Source organism: Gasterosteus aculeatus, chromosome 8 (genome assembly GCF_964276395.1).
Source record: "Gasterosteus aculeatus chromosome 8, fGasAcu3.hap1.1, whole genome shotgun sequence".
Lineage (NCBI taxonomy): Eukaryota > Metazoa > Chordata > Actinopteri > Perciformes > Gasterosteidae > Gasterosteus > Gasterosteus aculeatus.
The window spans coordinates 13,274,092-13,299,289 of NC_135695.1; the positions used below are offsets into that span (position 1 = coordinate 13,274,092).

General features: G+C 42.2%; 1 protein-coding gene across 10 annotated transcripts in view; it reads left to right on the forward strand.

Annotated features, from left to right (window-relative positions):
• ptprsa (protein tyrosine phosphatase receptor type Sa) overlaps positions 1-25,198 on the forward strand; it is a 198,195-nt gene that overhangs the window by 113,241 nt on the left and 59,756 nt on the right. For all 10 annotated transcript variants that reach the window (XM_078108268.1, XM_040185255.2, XM_078108270.1 and 7 more), the window contains 5 exons: positions 8,911-9,021; positions 19,072-19,341; positions 19,559-20,140; positions 20,936-21,072; positions 21,192-21,336. In XM_078108268.1, coding sequence (XP_077964394.1) covers positions 8,911-9,021; positions 19,072-19,341; positions 19,559-20,140; positions 20,936-21,072; positions 21,192-21,336 — 1,245 coding nt within the window. The remainder of the gene's footprint in view (positions 1-8,910; positions 9,022-19,071; positions 19,342-19,558; positions 20,141-20,935; positions 21,073-21,191; positions 21,337-25,198) is intronic.

Below are 25,198 nucleotides of genomic sequence, written 5' to 3' on the forward strand. Positions count from 1 at the left end.
CGACTAACCTCGTAACCCCTTAACCCCGAACAAAAATTCCATCACAGCTGAATTAAAATAAATCAACAGCTTCTGCAGCCTCTAATCTAACTCTAACTCTTTGACAATGTAACCTTCCCAGAGCCCTATTAATCCTTTTGTCCTGTCATTATCTATGATTATGTGGTCTCTAAAATCAATGCCGAGACAACAAAAAAATGCCACTGTTGTTTTGCCTGGTTTTTAATTACTTTTAACTATAATTTTGGCCAATTAGTGCCTTTGGGGATGTGTTTGGAGAAATGGAAGACTAAGAATCCCACTTTTCATCAGTAATCATAAATTAGGTTATACAATTAGATGATTTAAAATTACCAAATCATCAATTGCTGCAAGTGAAACAAAAATATTGTCAATAATTGGTATACATGCGTCACACAGTTCTACACGGTGCACAACAATTTCAAATTAAAGAAATAATCACCTAGGTACATTGAAAACCAGGCAGAACTTCAGATTGCCTCCTCCCTGCTGGTGTCACAAAGGATGTATCTGTATGTAGAGTTGCAACAATAATCCAACCGAAATGTATTGTAAATTTCATCCCACTGCGCAGCCAGTCACACCTCTTAATGGTCTGTGTAGGATACGGAATTTACTGGCACCACTTTACATCTTAAACGCTTGGTTTGCTTGATTATATAACTATTTTTTTCAACCGTGAGATTTATTGTTGACAAGATCCACTAGCATATTGGTACAGCATCAGAAGCAATTCAGTCTCAATTTAATCCCCACTTATGACTATTGCTTTTGACAGCAAGATTGAGATTACAGAACCAAGCGGCTGTTGTGAGCTTCCTCCGTCGGGTGGTTTGACTGACCCGAAGCGAAATACATGAAAAGGGACTAGACCTGCAGCTTCTTTGCATTGAAAGGCAGCCAGTTTAGGTGCTTTGCACAGCCGATCGTCCACTTTCTGTGCCTCTTTCTTTATTGACTGGTAGGGACCCACAGGGTAGACTTAAAGGACAATAGATTATACGACTCATCTGGCTTTTGGACGCCTCGGTTTTTCCCAGGAGAAGCTGTAAAACACGGCTTGTTTAGCTTGCCGCCAGCTCAATCTGTCCTCAGAAAAGCAGCTGATGGATCGATGGAAAGCAGTTGTTTTGTTGCGTTAGTAGGATGCTGGTAAATGTTGCGTTTACTTGCAGGAACGCATGGACTGACACAAAACGGTGTATTGGTGCATGTAGTGTCAGGCCCAATAGACGTGGTGCGTACCCTTGACCCTCGGCTCTGAGACTCCAGGCCGCCGCCTATGCTAAGTAGGGTGCCTCCCCAGGCTCGGCACTGCCCTGCTGGCAGTCTCGAGGGACGACTAAGGGCAAACTGTAGCCATGAGTCATCTTTCGATTAGGAGAGAGGGACTAAGAGATAGGCCAGAGGGCAGAGAGGAATAGAGAAACCTGTAAGGAATGCATTATACGTCACAGCAACAAATCTGGGCAATGTTTAAAAGCCCACCAGCCACCGACTAGACACGCTCAATATTTTACTGTACCTAATGGGGCATTGGCTTGCAATCAGGCAAGCTCCCCACATCTTTGTGATACCAGCAGCGAGAGGTGTACTTGTATTATTTTTTCATGGAAAAAATCCCCCATATCTGAAAAAGAGATTACTTAATGGTTTGATAATCTAGTTCCAGTGATCCACCGTCCAGCCCAAATAACTCCTCTAACTATTACTAACATTAACATTGAACTAAACTGATGTTGTGTCTTCGTTTTTGTCTCTCCACCAGAGGGTACCCCGATTCGAGGTAAGATGTTTAACACAATAAAAAAAAAGGGAAAATAAAAAACGTTAACCCATATTAAACCAGACATAACCCCTCCTAACTCCACCCAACTGGCGTAATAGTGGGAATTTAATGTGGGCGTTTCCGCTTAAAAAAATGACACTCTTTAATATCAACTAACATCAATATGTCATCTGTGTTTTGGTTCTGTGTTCTCTGTAAACACTGTCTGTGAGTGGGATCATACGTGTTTCACACCTTCATGCCCCATGACACCCTTTGATGTGCAGTTCCTCCACCTGTGTGGGCGTTTTGTGTTTCTGCCCTCGTACTTTTACCTCCACGTCATCACTGTCAGAAAACTACTGAGCAATTCGAGCTCTGTTGCCGTCTGTTTAGAATACATGATTTCCAACGGTTATTATTTACTGCTTTGTGCCTCTGACATTTAAATTGTTTGGACATGGACATCAGGCCGAAGGTTGGGTAATAGGTGAGAGGAAGTTGCCGGGTTGGCGATGGCCTTGTTTGTTGAGACCAGGCTAATAAATAATACTATTTGAATTGTTGACTTTAACTTGTAATTATCCAAAAGGTTTTGTTGCTGAAGCAATATCTCAATATTGGATTCAGGCTGATTTTTGAGTCGTCTGTTTGTAGTCTAATATTCTATTATTTCACAGGCTGAGCAGGTAAGTGAATTTCTCAGGGTGCCATATGTGTCCCTCTGTTATTTTGATGAAAGTTAGTTTCAGATTCACAGTTTATAACTTTGTAAGAGCCAAGGGGGGTAATTCATGGGACGATCAAGGTTCTCCATCTTTGACCATCTTCATACGACCCATAGGTGACACAACAACACCTGTGCATTTAGACTACTGACTCCTTAAAATCCCTCAACCCAGAACTCCCTGCTCTCCGTTGCACAAATAAGAAGGTGTCGTGAATCACATAGTGTCAAACTACAGCAAGCATGACTTATGAACTCTGCCTTGGGAAAATAAGATGATAAGCTGCCTGAAAAGGGACATTTATCCCCACCCAGGTACCACATGCCAACACTGACTCTCAGTCAGGACTGTATGGTGCTAATGCCGAACGAAACAAATAGCATAGGATCTGGAGAGAGATGCAAATGCAATCAGGCTGTCAGAGAAAGGAACAAATGGTTTGTTTGCGTAAGTGCATTTACACACTAATGCACTTTCCTCTTCTTTCTGTCGCTCTTGCACCGCTGAAGATTTTTATTTTTCTTCAGGTTAGACGTCACTTCTCCTAAGGATGAGTCATTTTACATCACTCACTATCAATTTGATTCATATAGCTTAATACGACAGCTCACACATTTCCCTCATGGGCCTTTACGAGAAAGAGAGAGGCTGAATCTACCGGGAATGAGGCCCCGTCAGCTGAGAGAGAGGTCCCAGGACCACCACAGAGAGAGACCTTACTAAAAAGAGGGGACAAGGAGGAGGAAATAAGAATAATATAACAAGAAGGAAAGCTAGCTCGGACGCTCGTGTGCTCGTGAGACAGAAGACAAAGTGCAGGGAAGTTTTCTCCTCAGCAGACTTAAGACACTCATTGAGACTGAGCTGCCGGAGGGACCATCGTAAAAGCTATAAGACCTTAAGTAACCAAAACACAAACCACTCACTGAGATTTAAAGCAAAAATGGAGTTTGGCGGTTTGATGTAAGCCCTGAGCTTATGTGAAAGAAAGGAGGCACATATTAGAAGGCCCTGAAGTCTGCTGGCCAAAATACAGAGGTGTCACTATCAGAAACATACTGTGTTCGTTCATACCAGTGACAACATGGGAGAAGTTTGTTACTGGTATGAACAAATTGTTACGTCTCAAAAGTGTGTACACGTCGTGATCTATGCTGTTCAAAGCTACAATGAGCAGCCGTAGCAGAAACACTGAGATGGAATCTGATTCCACTGTAAACAGACGATTATTTACCACTTCAGTAGGTACTGTTTTAGTGGAATGAAGATAAAGACATAACTTATCACATAAGATAAGTGGTGGATGAATAAAAGAAGAAAGATTATTGAGAATGAAGAGAAAAACTGAAGGAAAGAGAAAGCGTGGACCACGGTTTACTATCCAGCTGCTGGCCTCGAGGTGCAGTAAGCAACAGCCTGAGAGATAGCTGGACTCCCCACCTGCTTCATTTCTGATTTCATGGGAGCTTTACAGGCCACCCTATGAGGGCTGACAACAATGGCGTCACACGCGGGACCCCATGCCGGTGCGATCACAGTATAATGACCTTGGCTTGGTGGCAGAGTACAGACAGACGGAGAGATTACCGGCTGGATCACATCTGAAATCCATCTTTTTTGTGAATATACACGAGCCAGAAACGAGGGACACCACTGGGCTTTATGTTTGGGATGCAATCGTGAGAATACAAACATAGTATTCTCACCTGCAAAGAGCATTTCTAAACATCTCATTGTGTCGTTGTTTCACGGTGGCAAATATAAATACTTGTCATGGTGTAAATATATTGTATTTTTACAGTTCCTTCGGAATGAGTAAGGTAGCGTATGAAGCCCTTTCCTGTTCACAACAGCGAGTAGTTGTTGATACGTGTTGTGTTTAATTTAACTGTAGCAGAGCTCTAGTGAGCAGTGATCAGAGGACGGAGATAGAGAAATGAGAGAAGACGACAGACACAAACTGAGAATCAGAGACGGAGTGATGAATAGGACAGCGTGCCACTGGCAGGGCTTAGCGGGCCGTGGAAAGAGCAAGAAGAAGGGAAAGAAAGAGTGAGACTTGGCCAGCCATTTTGTTGATTGCCTACACAAATCAATCAAGGCCACACTAATTGAATTACACAAATGGGACCGGGGGGGGGGGGGTTGGGGGGCACACATGGCAGAGCGGCTACAAAGCAGCGACGGGGGCGGGCGGACCACAGCTCCGGGCACTTTCTGAAATGAATCATCCGTGCTTGCCCCTCCTTGTTGTTCTTTGATCCCCTCATCCGTCCCTCTGTTCTTCTGTGTGTGTCCGTCTCCTTCGCTCTTCCCACCACCCGTCTTTGAATCCATGTATTTGTCTTATTCTCCCAGTATTTCTATCGCACACAGTAAGTGTTTGTTTCCCTGAGAATTCACTTTCGTCCCACTCTTCTTGTCATTCTGCTATCCAATCTCGTCGAAAACAAGAACTAGATCGATATATACGTTTCTGCGCGTCTTGGTGTTGGAAATTGTTGATATTTCAACTACAACAAAGGGGACATGAAAACCTGCAGATAACATGCTAGTTTAAATGAAGTGAAACATCAAAGTTTCTCTTGAAAATTTTGGCAAAAATATATATCATGTTAATATGCTGAAGTCTACTGGAGCGAACAAAGTATCCACTCTAAACAGCGTTGGAAGAAGACGGTCTGTTCTAGGACCCGAGTTGGCCTTCAAACACATGTATTTGTTGAACTCTGCCCAGGCAGTCTTACTGTTTTCACACCTTGGCACATCAACGCTCCTCTTCAGATCAGCCCAGCGGCATGCGGCGCTGTTAACCAGGGCGGCTGTCACGGCGGGGACTAATGTCCCAGAAGCACCGGCCGCTACAGCCTTCTTTATCGTGAGGATGAAGGCAGTGAACATGCTCGCACAAGACAGGCCCGGGACGGATTGGCAGTAGTGATTGTGAGGCCGTGTGTGTTGGTGTGAGAAGGGAGGGTCACTTTGACTGAGAGGGAGAATAATTGGTCCACATGGAAGTGAAGAACTTGTATTTTCCTCGACTGTCGCCGGGGTTTGGATGCTAATGGTGCAGCATACAATCGTTTCTGCCCTGAATTATTGCTCATCGGGGGGGGGGCAAGAAGTAGCAAGTAATGTTGTGGCCACTCAGTCGCTGCCACTGGAGTTCATTTCACCTGGATTGGAGCTTTTTATTTAGTTTTTCTGTTTAAAACAATCACATGACTCATTTAAACTATTCTGCTGATGTGTAAAGTGAGCTTTTATTGGTCAAGCAGCTTCAAGTCATGTCATGGAGTCAAGACTTTTTAGTTCAATACAGGGGAGACATCCTTTTTGAGCCCATAAAGGACTCACTTTATAACAACAGAAAATGGTATCTTTTTCGATTGGCAAGTGTTAGTCAGTAACATTGCGTAAATAGACCTTGTGTGTGGTTTGTATCGTGCTTGTAAGAGACAATAATTTATTTATTTCCTTGTGTTTTCTCCTTTCCTGATGAAAGAAGAAAAAAGCCAATGGCCACAAGCCAGCAGGGTAGACTGAGCACAATTATGCAAAACACATAGAGTGCAGTCATGTTTTAAAAAGCAAAAAAAAAGATCGGTGAGGAAGGGCCACATGCTGGGGACAAAGGACGGAGCTTGTTTTGTGTGCACACAGGCACAGACACGCTGCTGCTTTAGATCATCAAAGCAGGCTTGGATGCGTTATTATTCAACTTCAAGGTCTGTTGTCTTTAAATGCTTATATTATCAGACTTTAACCTGACTGCCTGGTTGTTGGATGCTTATGGACATCATCAATGACATTCATTTGGATCCATCTAAACAATTTTTCAAAAGACTTAAGACTAGAGGTGCACGTATGAGGAGAGTGGCAACAAAGTGGACTGAGGATATATGTAACTCACACTGTCGCACAACACATGTAGCACCAGCAGGATATTGCATCCCACCATGTGTGAATCTGACGGAGAGAGTAGCGAAAAGCACCTCAAAATAAAATGGAAGTTGTTATTTCTCTTTTTACTCTCCAATCCTCTTCTGTTCCTCTCCTTCTGGGCTTCCTTCATCAAAAATGGGTTCCCAGTAAATTGAATTTCATCGTGTGTGTGTGTGCGCGATTCAATTTATCAGGATTTCGTGGCTGTTGTTATTTGTTGTTCAGTTTAATCCAAAAGTAAATCCTAAATTTCCACGAGAGTAATGCCAGCTCCTCTTGTTAGAGTCAAGTTCCCAATATTGAGAGTGACTAATAATAGATGAAATAGGATAAATGGATGAGAAAAAAAGCATCCTCCTCTTTACATCGCTTCCTTTCTTTCTCCTTCTTCTTTCTCCTTCTTGCTTCTTCTCCATGGCCTCCTCGCTTGTATCCTACCTCGCTTGTTCTTCCTCTCCCTCCCTCCCTCTCTCTGTCTCTCTCTGTTCTGCCAGCGGAAGGCGTCTTCATGTGTTCTTCACAGACCCACTAAATAATAGCTAGAATATGTAACGAAGCCAGTAGGGGCTGGGAAACAATAGATAATGCCACCTAGCTTGACGTCTCCACCAAAGTTTGAGAGGAACAGAGGAAACTCCAACCACCATTCCCTCAAACACGCCTCGATTTTTCTCTCCTTCGTGCTTCTCATCTTTCGCCGCGAGGTACAATTCACAGCAGCCCACGTTGGTTTTTAATAGGCTCTCAATTAATTTAGTTTGGCTCATTATCTGTCACCCACTGCATAGCGGTGGTTGTGTTTTGTTGACCTTCAGACGATGATTTGTGAAAGATTATTTTCAGCCGTGGTGTTTTTTGGGACACATTTTTCCCCCCCACACGCCGCTCAGCGCTGAAACAATCGCACAGACGTCAACCTCAGCCTTTACAAAGATTTTGTAATTCAGCCCAGAGAGCGATGTCTGACGAGTCGCTGGCAGCGCTCCGGGGGAACGGCCCACTTGGAGTTGAACTTCACACAGTCCCTCACTCTGCGGTCTCCCCAGTGTTGAGGCGCTGAGGCTTCTGAGCACATTCCAAGCCACCTGCCACCAGGCTGGCGTTTGCTTTTTGCAAGTACACATCAAACGCATCCAAATCAGATCCTTGCATGAACGCGGAGCAGAAACTCCACCACCTGCACTCTGCAGGTAGACGTTTTTTCATTTGGTCCGTGAGCCATGTTCCAGGAACAGCTCCCTCTGGGGGGGGGGCGAGGATGGCACGCTGACGGAAATGAAGAGATTTTTGTAACTTCGGATATCTTCTCATTGACTCCACGCTGTGGAAATCCTCATCGAGTTTGAGGCTGCGGCCGAGGCGGAAAAGTGACTAATCTTTCTAATTAAGCAGGATCAATGGTATCTTTTGTGCCACGGTTATTAGACCAATGTTCCGGGATCGTAGCTCTGTACAACAATGTGTTCTCTCCGCTCGCTGATGTGATGGAGTGGGTTATGGTAGATTACAGAGAATCCTGGGCAGCGGCCCGGCGTATTGATGCTGCCTGGCTAAACGCTAACGAGCGATGGTGCTGTGTTTGTCAGGGAGGCCTGGGTTGCAATCTGTCTGCTGAGGCAGCCAGAAGCCTTAATGATATCATCAGGAAGTGCCGTCAACAGCGCTCTAACGAGGAGTGATCCGAAGCCCGCTGTTTCACCTCCCCCCTCGGTCCCCCCCACCCCGCTCGCTTTCTATACGCTCCTCGGTTCCCCCCCCCCCGCTCCCCTCCTTCAGTGTTGTCATCGAGCATTCAGCTTGCAAGAGATCAAATCTGAAAAGGCGATACTAACTAGAGTTGGTTGGAAACATGTAAGCCAAAGAGGCGACGCGTATGCCCATAGAATATGTGCAGTGAAGAGTAACAAAGCACGTGACAAGTGTGTCAATAAAAGCACAGTACACAAGTAAAAATAACACAAACACAAGTAGTTTAGCATTTCATATAAATACATTTTAACTGTCTTCCTTCTTTTGATTATTTCTTTTCAGAGGGTTGGGGAGAGTGTTCCTGTGGACATGAACTATTTCCACATGACCCCTATTCCCCCCCACGCACAGACACTCCCTTATAGAGTGCTATTAAAAGGGCAATTTGTTAATCTCACTCCACTTCCAAGACCATATTCAGCCTCCTTTCACATGACCTTTGATCATACCAACATCAGTATCGACATTTCTTTTCATTGAACCCTACGTGTTTACACGTGCGGATGGCTGAGGCCGGAGAGGAACCCAGTTTGCCGTGGTAATCTGCATTAGCATTGCAGAGAGTAAAAACGGTCTTTGCATCAAGCGGATTGTCTGACTTAAACTAATCACGTGTTCCCTGCTTTCCTTCTTTCTCTCTTGTTCTCTCTCTTTTCCCCTTCCCCTATGTCTTTTTTTTTCAATGTTGTCGTTTTCCAGGTGCCTTGCAGATCGAGAACAGCGAGGAGACCGACCAGGGGAAGTACGAGTGTGTGGCGTCTAATGTGGAAGGCGTGCGCTACTCGTCCCCCGCTAACCTTTATGTGCGAGGTAGGGAGTAACCCGGCCGCAAAGCCAGGCCAAAAAAAATCCGAAAAATCCACCCATCTCTTTCTAAAATGAACGGTGCAGCTCTGCTTTAAGTTGCATTACTGTTGAGCTTAACAAACAATGAGCGCATCTATTCTAGCCGCGGTGTGTTTGCACAAAAGGTGTTTTGCTAATTAATATTACCCGAGCACAATCAATCTTTCAGCATTGATCATTTTGCCTGCCCACAAATGTAATTTCAAATGCACTGAAACTTCCAATTGTTAAACTATAATTGACCAACTAATGTTCTTCTTCTGTTATGATGTTATGCTCCATTCTTTCCTTTGAACGCCCGCCCCTACTGGCTTGGAAGGAAATGTGTAGCACAACAAGCCGTATGTCTTGTTACCGTGCGCCCGATATAATGTAATGTTCCGTCAAAGTAACGGAACCCAAAAAGAGTTGGAAAGGAACCTCTTTTTGATTAGCTTTTTTTTCCAGGTACAGGAGCGCAACGGTAAGTCTTGATTTTGGTTGGGTGGCGAGGTATTTATGCCCACCCATCAAAATCTCAACCCCTTCTCCTTCTCCAGTTTTGGGGGGTGAAAGGACTCTCTTGTGGTGAATTTAAAAAAAAAGGGACTAAACTGTATTACATTAAAACAAAATGTGTTTTATTGCCTAGATTTTAAAAAGTGAACCTCCTCTATGTTTTCTTCATGGTGATCTGGAGCATAAATCCATAGTATTCCCCGGTTTCTTCTTTGGGGTATTATTTTAAAATCCTTTTGCAGTCAGCAGTTATTTGAGCTTGTATGATCCAGCAAAGTGAAGCTATGAAAAAATATCAGTCACAGAGAACGTTGAGTTTCATGCAATGAAGACAAAAGCCTTCCCACCGCTACTAATCCTAAATGACAATGAATCCCCTTTTGAGGGAGCTTGGATAAATTGAAGCAGATGCATTTTCGACATGCATTATTTATATTGTGCATATTAAATAAAGATGCCTCGGTATCTACTCGGTTTGTTCCCTCTGCTGTGTACCAAATAACTTTGTTCCCAATAAATAATTCACTCCTCTGACATTATAAAATGGGTCAGAGAGCTGCTTTTTCATTATTACCGCTATTATCATATACCGTGTGAAGTAGCAGCATAGGGAAGAAAAAAAATGCAACTTCAAGTAGTATATGGTGAATAATAGCTCATCAAGATGAGTGTCTTTTCTTGGAGAAAAGCATTCGTCCTGGAGGCTCACGCTGTCTCCACTGTGATGCAGTGACGCTTAATGTCAAGCAGCAATCCATTTGTTTTCCACGTAGCATGGTCGATTTTTTTTGCAGTCAAGAGCTCTATAGGAATCGTTAAAAAGCAATAATTGGGAACACTTTGTTGACACGTCACTGGGATAATTAGAATTTCCTTTGGCCAAAAACACACAGCTATACCCTGATTTCATTTCCAACAATTCATGCGATATCCATGAACACTGGCTCCATCAGCATGCTTCTAAAAGCCTACACAAGGGTCATTATTAGTCAGGTACTTTCACTCTATATAAAACACTTGTTATGCCTCAATGGTGTCAACCTTTGTCTGTTTTCAGTTAACTTTTGTCAATCAATTCTGATACTTGATGTTGACTGTTTTGTTCACAAAGCGAAATGCACTCGAGATTAGCAGCTGTGGTAGGGATCAATTTCCAGAAACAAAACCAGCAACAATCCTAAAAGATTCCACGTGCTGCACACTGCACCGGGGAGAATTGAGCCAACTTAATGACAGTGTTACTAATTGGCTTCGAACAACATTTAGTGCAACTGTCTTGAACTGCAGCTGCTAATTTCAGCCACAACTGTGTCTTTTTTCTTTTCTATCTCTCATTAGTTTTTCTTTATTTTCTCTTCATTTGGTTTCCTTCTCAAACAAAAGCAAATACAGCCACCATAAGAGACTCTCCTTGTGGCTATAAGGAGCTTGTGAAATTCTGAATAATGAGTATGGTACGCTTGATTTGACTCCAGTGGCGCCTCACAATTTTTTTTCTTGCCAGGCGACATTGCGGCCACTGGGGTTTATCTAATTGTTTTGGTTCAAAGTTTATTTAAGGGAGGGGGGTGGGAGGGTGATGGGCAGGCAAGTGTACTTTCAAGACGGGTGTCACTGATCGCAGGGAAAAAGGGAAAATGAGGAAAAAAAGGATTAAAGAAAAGGGAAATGTAGCTGCAGCTAAACACCTTGAGGTGGCTTTTTTTACTCTCTCTGTGTTTCCCCTATTTTTCTCTTCTCCTCATGTCATTGTGTTCTGCATCAACCCCTTTACATCCCTCAGAGCTTCGAGAAGGTTGGTGTGTTTTTTCTTTTTTACTTTTTTTAACCCACATTTGAAAAAAGAAAAAAATCAACATGTTGAAAATCTTTAGCTGTATTTGCCTATTACAGAGCTCGATACATTACTAATTTGAAGAAATACTAATCAGTTTATCCAAACTGCTAAATGATTATGAAAGAAATGTTTCTTTTATAAACCGAGGAAGAAATGATGAAAGCAAACCTGATTAGCTCGGGTCTTGTGAATTTACGTTTATGTTTGCATTGTGGGGCCTTTTCTCGTTTTGCATCCTTTGGTATTGCTTCTGCACCAAAAGGCTTTCTTGCACGAGTTGTCATGGGAACCCAGCACGTGGAAATAACAGGATCTATTGCATGATGGGAGAATGTAACTGCGCTTGCATGCTTGTGCTTGTCCAGAATCTCTTTGGCCGTGTTGGTTTTTTTCTTTCTGCCTCCCCTGTGTTTTGTTCAGTTGTTTCTTACTCTTTCTTTGGTTTCCCAACAAGTCTTTTCCCCAATACAACCCAATTTCTTTGGCTTTCCTTTACTTTGTTAAATTTTTGTGTTGTGTTATTACGGTGTTGTGTTTGTTTGTTCCTTTAGTTTCAGTTCCGTTTCTACTTTTCCGTTAAAGATGTTTGTCTATTTGTGGTTATTTAGTTTGTGAGATTTGTGTTTCTTTTACACACTGTCGCTGCCCTGCTTCTTGAGTCTCGGAGTGCACATGCAAATGCCGAATGCAATAATAAGTGTGTATACAGCCAGTGTTCCTGTCATCTTGTTTATAGCGATCCATTACTGAAAAAAAAATATTCACCTGATTGGGCCTGATTGGGTTCCCTGGTGATTTCAGGCAGTCATTAAGGGATGCCATTTACGGAGCCGTGTGGATCAATAACAATATAATGACTTTGACACCACATTTGCTGTTGCTTAGCGGGTGCTCAAAGATACTTTTATTTTCAAATGGTGGCAGCTAGATGTGATTGGTTTTAGTTGAGTGACTGCTGTTTGTGTTCCCTTTGCAGTCGTGACACTCAATCAAATTTTAATTTATTATTCAAAAGCCCTCGTCCCCTAGTACACACCTACACACACACACACACACACACACACACAAACACGCTCACTCATATGATATCGTTGATTTTGAGGTTATTGTGAATAAGTAATACAAAAAATAAATTCTCTAACTGAATATCTATTTCTCTAAGCATTCATACTGTGCTTTCAGTTTTGCTGATACTAGGTTTTCATCCAAATGGATCAGATTCATACTGAATCCGATGCCATCTGCCTTCAGATCCTTATGTCCCCAGTAGACGTATGAATACCTAAGCTTTATCATTTTGAGGAGACAGTTTTTTTGCGGTTCAACAGGTCTGGGAAGATCAGGCTTGTCATTCATTTAGGTAGAGGAGATAATATACGACCGCCCTTATCAGTCTCTTCTGAGAGCAGGGGAATTGTTTGTGTGGCTGTCAAAGTGTGCTGATCTCCTGGAGATTAGACTGATCTTTGTAAACTGTCTAAACTATTGAAAATGACTACTGCTTTAGCAACAAATAAATAAATGCCCGTGCTTTATGGAGTACATGTGTTTTTCGCAGCAAGTTGCACCAAAATTACCTCTTTAAGTGGGCAATTGGATAGTTGTAATATATGCAAGCCAGCAAGAATCAGCGTTTCTTTCCTTGCCATTTTTCTATTAGGCTGGAGCCATTTTGTTTGGCACGAGACCCAAAAAGTCCTTTGTAAATAAATTGAATTTCCCTTGCTGGTTATCACTATGTATAAAGATAATTCTTCCCATCGCTCTTCTCCTTGCACCAGCCACATAATGCGTCCTTAATGGAAGTCATTAGACAAATACATATACTTATTCCTTCTGATCCGGCCTTTATCACGCTAACAAATGAGGGGTATATCCCAACGCCCTTATGCACATTGAAAAACACCGTCTATCCGTAATTGTACCAGGTGTGTCTGTGAAAGCTGCCAGCCAATAATTTGTCATTGCTGCCCTCCGCATAATAGTATCCACAAAACTGGCACCATCCCATTGAAATGAACATCATGAGTGATGATGCCCGACAATGTCCACAATCTGGAATTATAAGTATAAATCCTGAGAATAACACTGATGCAGAAAGACTGTGCTGTGAATTACGCATGTGCATGTTTGCCCTCCTACGATGGTATCTGCCTGATTATGAATGTGCTCGCATGTCCTGCTATGCATTTGTGTAACGTTGGGAAAGAAAGCTAGATTACACCTTATGTTCTCACCAGCCAAAGCTAAATCCTGCCATCTCTATTAGATGTTTGTCTCAACGAGTCCTAAAGTTAATACCCACCCCTTAAAAAAGTTTTCCTCCGAAGTGCAATTATTTATTATACTAAACAAAAGTTGCATTACCTCTTATTCCAATGAACATATATGAATATGCTCCCTTTCTCAATCTGACTGGTAATATTCACTGAAGGGATCACTGCAGTGAGGGGACATTCTGGCCGTAACATTGGGATACTTTTCGTCATTCCTGTAAAGCAGGAAAAAGTCATAGACTCTGAAATCCGTTGCTCGCAATAATTAGATTCCCCTGCGATGATTCCTGTCATTTTCCCTTTTGGTAATAAATTCCATTTTGACAAGGCCCCAATAGTGACTGTTTAGTTTTTGCGCAGCCAATGTTAATATCGGTCGACCCCTGTGGTTTATGAATGCAGTAGGCCGAACCCAGCAAGTGTGACTAAAGGATCTCCATTCCGCGCCTGTGTCCTCAGGCAAGCAAGAGGGTGTAATCTCAGCTTCAAGGTGACACTAAAGGCTGCACATTATTTCGGCTTCCCCCTTCATTTTGGGGCAGCAAAATATGCCTCACCAAAATGGCCGATAATGTCCACCTTCTGACCTCTGTTTTTTGGCACAAATCCCACCACAACACCGCCCACTAATAGAGTTCGTGCGGTACTCTGGCGTTCTCTCTCGACTGCTTTTCACCTCGTCCACTGTGAGGCTTCTTGTCTATCTCTCCACATTGGGGCTTGAAAAAAAAGGTCACATGTTGTTAGGTGTCCAAATTAAAAGGTATTTGTCCGTTTTATTTTCTTACAATTCCAAATGGGCCGACTGGTCTCTGAGAACGGGAAGCCTGTCCATGCAATTGGGATTCCTTGTTTGCTTTACATGTTGATAGTAGGACAGCATAGGTGGCTTCTTGAATATCAGTTATCGCATAGAGGCATTTGTTTAGCTAATGATACAGCAGTGATTCGTTTACATTTGATGATGACATTAAGACTCATAGTTGATTTTTTTCCTTTCCTTACGTACCTGCTGGTTTTAAAATGCATTGTTATATCCTCCAAAGACATGAAACGCTGTAGTATCAACTGACCTTGAGTTCTTGATCTTCTGCTGCAACCAAAGACCAAATGTATTTTTGTGTTGGACACACAGTGTGTGCCGTTTTCAGGTAGACTCTTCCCCGACCATCTCCGTTTGTTTGTTCCCCAGTGCCACGAAAGCTTTGAGAAAGGACCTGTTTTTTGCATTGGCGCATTGATCTAATCTATTTTAAATTTCACTGGCCAAAGTCACAACCGAAAAAGGACCCGTATGTGACAGGTTGCTGGTGATCGTTCCCTCATTTCCCTGAAAGTGTAGATACAGAGACATCTTGCTGTGGGAAACACCTCATTCACTCAGGTTCTTTAGCTAACCTGAGTATCAGGGAGGAAAGAACACTGCCATCAGGCACAATTTGATTAGACATTTACCCCATATCCCCTCAAAAAAAGACCCTGGTCACCCTATTCATGTTTTCGATTTGAGACGAGATTAAAGCGAATACGTATCAAAGCTGAAAAACATCTAATAGTATTGATGCATACCTCTTTGTACACAGCTGCACTCTGTTACTGTCTATGCTGATCAAACAAAGTTCTTTTCGTGGAGTTGTTCAATTTGATTTATTTCCTTTCATTTGGTTTTGTGTGTGTCTGGAACAATGCTCTATTTGGGAATGAAAGGCATGCTTGGATGGGCTTGGGTGACATTTTTGGATTGTATTGGTTCCCTGGTGTCTGCCCGAGTGGATGGGGGCGCACCTGTATATGTCACTCATGCAATAGCCACACCCATGCATGTCTGTGTGAGGAATGGGCTGCCCTTCCATCTTTGTTGTTGAGTTAGGTTTGCAATATAATGCAGAGGTACATTTGTGTACCTAAATTATTGGCTTTTTTCTTCAGTTCAGCGTGTTTTTTTGGAAGGAACATGTCTTAGTAGACATTATCCCGTTATACCTGTCACAATTAGACACAGCGTAATGCATCAATCAATAGGTCATGCTTCCATTGTTTAATTAGATTTTTACACATTTAGGTCAGGGCAGAACAGATGATGTTTCTTTGATATTTTTTCAACATTTTTTTATATCCATTCATGGAGGCATAACACTTCCAGTATATGGAACATTTTTTCAGGAGCAGACTTTTTTTCTTGGTACGTTTTATGCCTAATAAGTGTGTGAGTTTCTTACCACAAAAGAGCATTTCCTCAAAGGTCAGCATTGAAGTTTTCGCCCTCAAGGTCAGGTTGTGTCTTGCGCAGGTATTAACATAATATACATTACCGTGAACTACAGAACTTGCATATACAGTCGTACAGAGGAGGATAAATTAAAAGCTTTGTCTGCAGAAGGTTCTCGACCCATGTTCAATTTCAATTAATTGTATAACTATAATTGACTATCAATGTGATAAGTACTTTTACATGTAAATCAAAATGCTTGTGTTTTATACTATTAAATATGCCTTGGCTGTTAAAAGCCAGTAACAGTAGATACATTTTGGTAGATATTGTGCATACTGCTAGATGGCTTTATTCATTAAACGTAACATGTTTGGTGCCAGTTGAAAACATCCAAACATGCTGCATATATGTTTTGGTAATTCTTTCAGAGCTCAGGTCAGTAAACGTCAGCTCTCTGGTAAAAGTCCCTTCAGGGTGTTTCAACACTCCGGGTGTAAATATCTGTGCCCTTAGTTTGTTGGTAAAAGGTGTCCCAGGCAACGATCATATGAATCCCATTTGGATCGACACGGTGTGTTTTGGAATGCTACCTATCCTTGATGCCCACGCTGTTACCCCCCAACCCCTACCTGCCACTGAATCCCACCCCCCTTCAGTTCTCACACATACCTCACATTCTGCCCACCTTACCACTTATTAACATTTGCATTGAGGTGCGATGTTTAAAGGAGGGAGTAAGTGAGGTGCAGTTGATTCTTGTTTTCAAGCCCCAGTGTGTGAGACCTCCAAACCCACTTTTGAGCCATGTTTTGTTTTGTTTTGATTTATAATCACAGTCTCCTTTATTCTATACCCCACTTATGCCCTCCTCCTCCTCCTCCTGCTCCTCCTCCTCCTGCTCCTTCCCTTTCTCCGACCACCCAAACCCCTTCCCCTTTGCGTCCTGTACAGTATGTCTGCGTGCCCATCCGTCACTCTGTCTGCCCGTCTCACTCTGTCTGTCTTCTTGTCTGCTGTCTTGCTGCTCGAGTCTGTTTTGTTCTGCCTCGTGCCCTGTCTCTCGTCCCTGTCTTTTCTGTCTTGTCTATCTGTCTGTCTCTAAGTCAGCTCTTACCATTTAGTTCATCATTTTTAACACCTGCACTACTTTGCTTCTCTCTCTTTGGCCTTCTTTGCATCCCAACAAACATTTCGATATTGTCTAGATGTAGATACTTTAGTTTGCAGCAATCGTAGGAAAGGAGTTTAAAATAATTACACATGGAAGTCGTATATTTTTAGTGAATTCAATAACTTAAATAATAACTGAAATATATACCTAAATATTATGGGGGGTTTTGTGATCAAATCTTGATCATTATTTGTTTATTCCACAAGAAGGATTATCTTTCAAGGTGGCACCTTTATCCAGCAGGTGTGTAAAACGCCTTTATTTCTATCACATGTGAAGGAAGTTTGGCATTTTACCAAATAACAGCTGGGCAATCTCTAACTCCTCATGTCCTAAGCAGACTTATATTTCCTGAGATGTGTATATAGGCCAGGAAATCCTTCATTAAATAACATGCTCATGCTGGGTTGTATGTAGCAACCTCCTGTACGACACTATTTGTCAAGTGCTTGAAGGGATGCATTTCATGAACGCACTCATGTTTTTGCTAACTCATACTCTTTCAATCTCTAACCCTTGCATACTGTACACACGCGCACTCATGCCTATACCAACAAAGAGAATATATACATCCATGTATATACACGGGCACACACACATGCAAGTACACAGTACCTTTCACGCCCTTCCACTCGGTCTCAAGACTCATTATCAACCTCCTTCCACTCAAATCCTTTCATGAGTTTTGAGGTCCCCCCTCCCCGTCTTTCTCTATTCGCTCACCTACTGCCCTCATTCACCTGCCTTTTCTTTCCCTTGCCCTCCATCTCTCTTTCGTGTTTTCTGGATTTCTACTCCCTGTTGATCCAGTTCTGTTTCTTGACTCCAACACTCTGTGATAGTAGACTCTCTAGCTACAACTATATATTTTTCTATGTATTTCTAGGCACACACCTTGTTCCTCAATACTTATTTTGTGTTAACTGGGACTGCGATGTGACAATGTGCCACCATCACATTTCGTCACATTGCTGGAGATAAACAAAGTTTACAAAGCATTGAAGTGGGTTACCCCCCTTCACCCTCCTCCAAACCTTCCCCTCTCTTTTTCTTCCTCTGTCCCCTTCTGCTCCTCTGTTCCCTTTCTTCCTCTCCTCAGATGCTTTATCCTCTATCTTGTATTTCTTCTTTCCTCTCCAATCGTCTTTTGTCTGGGCATGCTAGCGACCCTTCAGTTATATTCCTCTATGCATTTTATCTCAATTTTTATATCTGATTTATTTATAATTTACTCCTTAATTTACCTCGGTCTATTTATGCATGCTGTCTGTGAAACTGATAGCTGCATCTATCAATGGAACCGTGTCAGATCTTAATGAGGCTTTGTCCAGTGGATCTACCCAAACCACAAAAATCTGATTAAAGTTTCTCATCTTTAAGATACCAAGGTAGAAGAAACAGGCTTCAAGTGCAAACCTTTACTAGAATGTGTTTAGATCTCTTGCAGAGATGGTCAATAGTAACCCTACACTTCCTGTGCTGTGGGAGAAGCCTGTAATGGCCGACTTCCTGTTTGGCATGTGTGCCTGAGAGGACAGGAAGTTCCAGGTTGCAATGGTTTATGTGAAAGCATCATCACATGGCCTCACTCCACACGTTCATACTTTGTGATCAGGTTATGGTACAGGCGTGTACATATATACCAGCAGTTCAGTTCCAAAGATGAGAAACTCATAATAGATTTTTGTGTCTTTAATTGTGCTGTGATGGGTCAAATATTGGTCAATGGAACCTTGTTGCTATAAATCGTTGCTTTATTGTTAATCTACTTTGTTGTTGAAGCAGTTCTGTTAGTTTAGTTCCTTTTCATTTTTTGTACATTTTTTCTGTTTTGAGAAGTCTACTTCTTTTATTTTGTGTTTCAGTTCACATGTACCATGTTGAACCTTTTTGTGTTAAGTATTTCCTCGAGAAAGGGTCAATTTTCATCGGCCTCTCCTGTTACCTCTCCCTTTCTCTCTTGTTTTGACTCCCTTGCCCTCTTTTGTCATCCTCTCCCCTTCCTCATGCCTCCTCCCAGTCCGGCGGGTGCCTCCACGCTTCTCCATTCCTCCAACAAGTCAGGAAATTATGCCCGGTGGCAGTGTGAACATAACGTGCGTGGCGGTGGGGTCGCCCATGCCTTACGTCAAGTGGATGCTAAACGCAGAGGATTTGACACCAGAGGACGAGATGCCAGTGGGCAGAAATGTCCTCGAACTGAGCAGCGTCCGTGAGTCAGCCAACTACACCTGCGTGGCTATGAGCAGCCTCGGCATCATTGAAGCTGTGGCGCAGATCACTGTCAAATGTAAGAGATAACTGTGCTTGTGAAGAGGTGTCATTTAAAAGAAGATTCAATATTAATGACGTGTGGAATGATGAACGGAAAGCCTCACTTGCAATGTGTGTCGATTTAATATCTTTGGGGGCATTGTGACGGAATTAAAAGAATGTCCTGTAAGTAAGTAAGAATTATTCATTGTCATGATGATTTTCTGTCTCCCTTCTTTTTGTCACTGTAACAGCTCTTCCCAAGCCTCCAGGTACCCCTGTAGTTACAGAAACCACTGCCACCAGTGTGACTATCACCTGGGACTCGGGTAACCCAGACCCAGTGACTTACTATATAATCCAGTATAGAGCCAAGTCCCCAGACAGCAAGTACGAAACGGTGGACGACATCACCACCACGCGTTACAGCATTGGTGGCCTCTACCCCAACACCGAGTATGAAATCCGCGTCTCAGCGGTCAACACAATCGGCCAGGGTCCTCCCAGTGAGCCGGTAGAAACCCGGACCGGTGAACAGGCCCCCGCCAGTCCACCACGAAACATACAGGCCCAGATCATATCCCAAAATACCATGATGGTACGCTGGGAAGAGCCAGAGGAGCCCAATGGGCAGATCAAGGGCTACCGTGTTTACTACACCATGGACGATTCCCAACCGATGAGCCTGTGGCAGATCCATAATGTCCAGGACAGCCTCATCACCACTGTCCAGAGCCTGGTTCCTCAAGAGACATACACCATCAAAGTGCTAGCATTCACTTCTGTAGGCGACGGACCTTTCTCAGAGCCCATCCACGTCAAAGTACTCCAAGGAGGTAAATATATTTCATCTTTTTTTGTTAGAACTGTAAAATATAGTTTTATTTCATTGCTGTTTTTGAATTTAATGTTTGGAAATTTTGAGAAGAACGGGCACTCTACAAAGTTCAAACCAACTGGTCACTCCAACATTGGTTTATTTGTATAAATAAACTGTCTGTACACTATGTGGAGAGTAAGGGATAAACTGCAGCCAAATGTCATGTATGTGTAAGCATTCTAATTAGTTTTAAACTAAGTGATGCAGGAAATGGTGCTAAATTAGTTCTGTAGCTCACTGCGTCAGGTGCCAATGAAGAACATCTTCAGCTGTTTTTTGCATCAGTCCTGATACTCTAGACAGACCGTGCTTGCTGCCAAGTAGACAATTTTTCTTCCCTACTGTGCAAGGTTCACCCACACATCTGCAGCCTCTGCAAATGATGACAGAAATCTCTTTGATTATGACAGTCCAAAAAAAAACAGGCATAATTGAGAAACAACCAAAATATGAGAACAAATATCACCCTATCGTGCTAGGACAAAGGGGCAGGTCAAACTTAAGTAACCCCAAAAAAGGTTGAGGACTCATACCATGCTGGCCATCGGGGGACACATTTTCTACGTCCCTATTATCTACTCCTCTCAATTTGACTCCATTTAATCCTCTCGGATTTGGTGCCGTTTTCTGTTCTGTTCATCGTGTTGTGTTGACAGGAAATTTGCTATTTTGTCAGTGTACAGGAAAAAGGTACTGCAAAAAATGTTGTACTTGCAATTTTTGTAACTATGTCCTCTGCTATTTTTTTCAGTTCCAGGTCAACCATCCAAATTTCAGGTTGGGGCTTTTACTGATACCAGCATCGAGCTGACCTGGGAAGCTGCCTATGAGAAAGAAGGAATCATAACCTATGAACTCCGCTACATGGAAGGCAGTTTTGGCACTCAGGTAAGACTTTTGGTGTTTCGTTTCAGGTTTCAGTGTCTGCCTTTTGCACTGAGAGGTTTGCATTATCCCTTCCAATGTAATAATTCCTTAAAACCAATGACAATACTCTCCATCAACAGATGAAGAAATCATTTGGACCTGCGTCTTCATACGTTGTGGAAAATCTCCGCCCAAACACAGAGTACCACTTCTCACTGGCAGCCATCTCTAACAAAGGAATCGGAGCCTTCACCAATGACTTATTGCAGAAGACCTTGCAAGCCAGTATGTAGCGCTTTATTTAGTCTTTTCTCATGTTCTCTTTGTGTGCTGGTTAACAAAGTGATTCTCCCAAAGAACGCAGTTAAATCATTTGTGGCTTCGCAAATTGAATTGAATTCTGATGAGATTTTGTACTTTATAAAGTTGTAAACTTTATTTTCTCTAATGTCAACTGCGTCATCAACTTTAAACTGTGATTGTGTTTTTCATTGACACAATTATGGTTCAAAGCTGATGGAAAAAATGGTGAACTACAAACTAACTCTTGGTAAACCTCGATGCAACAAAACATTATGGTATTTTCCACCTTATTTTTCGAATAATCGCCCCGTTCAATGTTTTACCAATCTTTTATTTTAGAATGAATTGCATACATTGCCTCTAGTGTCAAACATGCATGAGGTAACCCAACACTTTAAAACAAATCACGTCTACTTCGATTGACAATTGTGGCGGTTACTTATTTGCCTTTCACTTTTGTTTACTTTTTCCTATCCTTTTCCAACAGCAAGCGCACTTTTCTCCATGTGACCGAGACACAAAAAATGTCAGCTCTCCTCTAAGACTGCCATGGCTCTCATATGAATGGTTTTCAGATTGGGGATTTGGGGATGAGTTAGTCATTAAAGAAAATCAGTATACATATGCCCACTGCCTGAATTTATTCCATTAATCAGTTCCGCACAGCTTATTTTATTCACAGAAGGCAGAAGCATAAATAACTGCATTATTTAAACAAGCTGGCTAAAAATAACAGGAGTGGTATGATAATTTATTAGTGCAATCTCAAGAAAGTACACCCAGCTAATCCACTCAAATATCAAATAGCATCTTAAGGACTGTTGTGATGCCGGGGAATGAAATGTATGTATTTTGGGTTAACACAGCACACAATAATCAACAATAATGTTGTGCATTGACATTTATTACATAAATGGTAAATTTTGCTAGATTTAAGGTATTAGGGGTCGGTCTAATGTAGTAATTTTGGACCCAGTCACAGTTGCATGTATACATTCATTGTCAGAGTTACTACCTTTAAACTCAAAAACCTAGATTGACCTACATAGAAACCTAAATTGACCTTTACTGAGACAAAGGGAAGCCATGGCGGTGGGAGAAGACCTCTATTAACACATTTTCTGTTTCTACCAGTGCAACTTGTTGGATGTGCCCCCACAACTGGGCTGTGGGGGCTTTGGAACAACCACTTCACAGTTATTTTTTTGTACTGCTGGGCACCAGAGCTACACCGCTGGTGCATAGTCACTGAGGAGAGCGCCAGTTGCATGCGATATTCACTCCTACGCACTGGGGGTGCTGCCGAGAGAAACTTTCACCGTCACGGCATGAAAATAATTTATGTTCATTTGGGCCCATTTCTGTCTTGGTGTCTCACGGGTGTCTGTGCGCATCTTCACCTATTGATGTGTGTTTGTGTGTTCCCTACCACTGCTTTTGCATTTGTTCTTGACCGGTAACCTGCAAGCTGATTGGATTGGATACACTTCTCACTTTCTCTTACATCCCCCTATTTCAGCTGTGTTTCTCTCTCTGCTACATGTTCCCCTGTGCAATGGAACAAAATCCCTCCTCGGAATGGCTTTACGTCTCCTCGCTCACTTTGTGTCCTCTTCCTCTTACTTTGAGTGTTTTTGAAACAAGGTTTTCGGTTTTATTTTTTTATTTGTTTATTATTTTCATTTTTTTCTGGGTTATCAAAGATGATATAGGTTTGACATCACACCAAACGATAGCTTGCAGCTATTTTCATCTCTTTTTTGGGTTCTTAAATGGGGGAGAAAAAGTCTAAATGAAGGTTCCTCCTTTCAACTGCCTCATTCATACAATTGCATTAGATAGAAAGGAAAACTATTGTTAATAATCGCTGTCATGGAAATAGCAAAGATGTGTGTTTGTAGTATTAATCATCTCACTAAATATTACTAAATATTGTGTAGAAAGAGACTCCATGAGATTTCCATGACACGATTATCAAACACTGTTTAGTACAGTTTTATATATTTTTCTATCCATTTCATTTTGCCCGAGGCCTCATTATCCCTGGTCTTTCTCAGCCAATATATTTTTTTTAGGATTTTATCAAGTCTCTGCTCAAGCAAGAGTAAGATACATCCGTTGGTTTCTCACTGCTGAGGTCAGAAAAGTCACAGTCAGACAGAGCAAAAGATTTCCCACCACACAATTAAAAACTTGATTTTCTGGATCCTTTGAGGTAAGTGATTGAGAGGTTAAGGGATTCAATCTGCCGTTTTCAGAAAAAAAAAAAATTGAATCAACAGTTGTTTTTTGCTGTGCTTTTCTTAAACACCATTATAGAATTGGAAGCTTATAGTAAGCATTCTTAATTCATGATCCGGTTAAATATTACAATTACATGTATTCTGTTAGGTTCCTTATGCATGTCAGAAATAATCACCTATCTGTATGTCTCTATGTATCCAAGTCGGCGAAGAGCTGTGTAAAATGTAAAGCTTGAATTGAGTGGTTTCCTGGCATAGCGTAGCATGGAAAGTTTGGAGAAAAACAACAGAAAAGGGCACATTGTATAAGCATGGAACACATAAACAGACAGTGAAAAGAAGAAACATCGTTCTCAAGTTCAAGGGCAATGAACTGACACAAGCCAGACTCCCGAGTTCTGTGCAATCACTATGCGAGAGGCTGACACAGACACACACAAGAGCCCTGATATGTACAGTATGTCAAATAATCTCACACCGTACCCTCCTACGAGGAAGCCCTGGTTTCTTCACTAAACTAGCTGCAGTTATTTTTTGAACATTCATTATATATTAAACAAATAAAAAGGAAATAAACTGCGTTAAAATAAAATATTTTTTTTAATTGATTTTCCCATTGTAAATGCCATGTTCTCCTCACATTCCTACAGAACTATTTCAACTGGGATCTGAACCCAAATACAGTATCTGGCAGACTGAAACCCTTTTCCACTGAGTAAAAAGAAAGACGGACAACATGATTCTTCTGTTTATTGTCCATTTTCTGTGGTACAAAATCAGACTGTTGAAGTTTGACTGCCTAGTCCTAGCAGCACTACCAGGGGCCATTGTCATGGTGACTACTACTGTCAATACATCTCAAGTCTTTATTTGGATCATGGGGAGTGATGCCAAACAACTCCTCAAAGCAAAGAGCACCACAATCATTGTTGAATATTAAAGCAGGCTGAAATAAGTCCCCGGGATGTCACGGGCATCTGTAGTCCTCATTCAGAAGCAAGGCCTCTTGGGGTTATGCTGCCATAGCCGACCAGGTCGAGACTGTTTCTGTGAGGTGGTTTTCGATGTGGCCCGGAGGTGGTCCACAAGCCGAGAGCTGGGAGGGCTCCCCGTGTTCTTTTTGCTGCAAAGCAGGACCTAAGATGGACCCTGTGAGCTGTTATACGGGACTGCAGATAGGAATCCCATTTCATAGCGTCAGAATTAATGTCATGCTTCGAAATGAGCTATGAGCCCGGCCGGTGGATTGTCAGGCTTTGTTACACATTTAGATTATACCTAGAACGTGCCTGTAGCTAGTCAAGTGCTATCGCTCAAATTAAAGTGGCAGATTCTAAATCCTCTGTATTTAGCCGAAACAAGCAGTTTAGCCCCCCCCACCCCCCTTCCCCCACACCCCACTTACTCTAATTGCAGGAGGTTTTTAGATGTATTGGAATATCTGTGTGAGCCACAGCACGGCCATTTGGCACCAGGGGGGATTAATTCCATAATGATCAACAAATATGAACATCCTGTCATTCAAGGCTTCTTATGCAATTCAAATGCAGACATGTGCTGATACTCTAGATAGCAAAAGCATTGGCGATCTGTGTCAATTT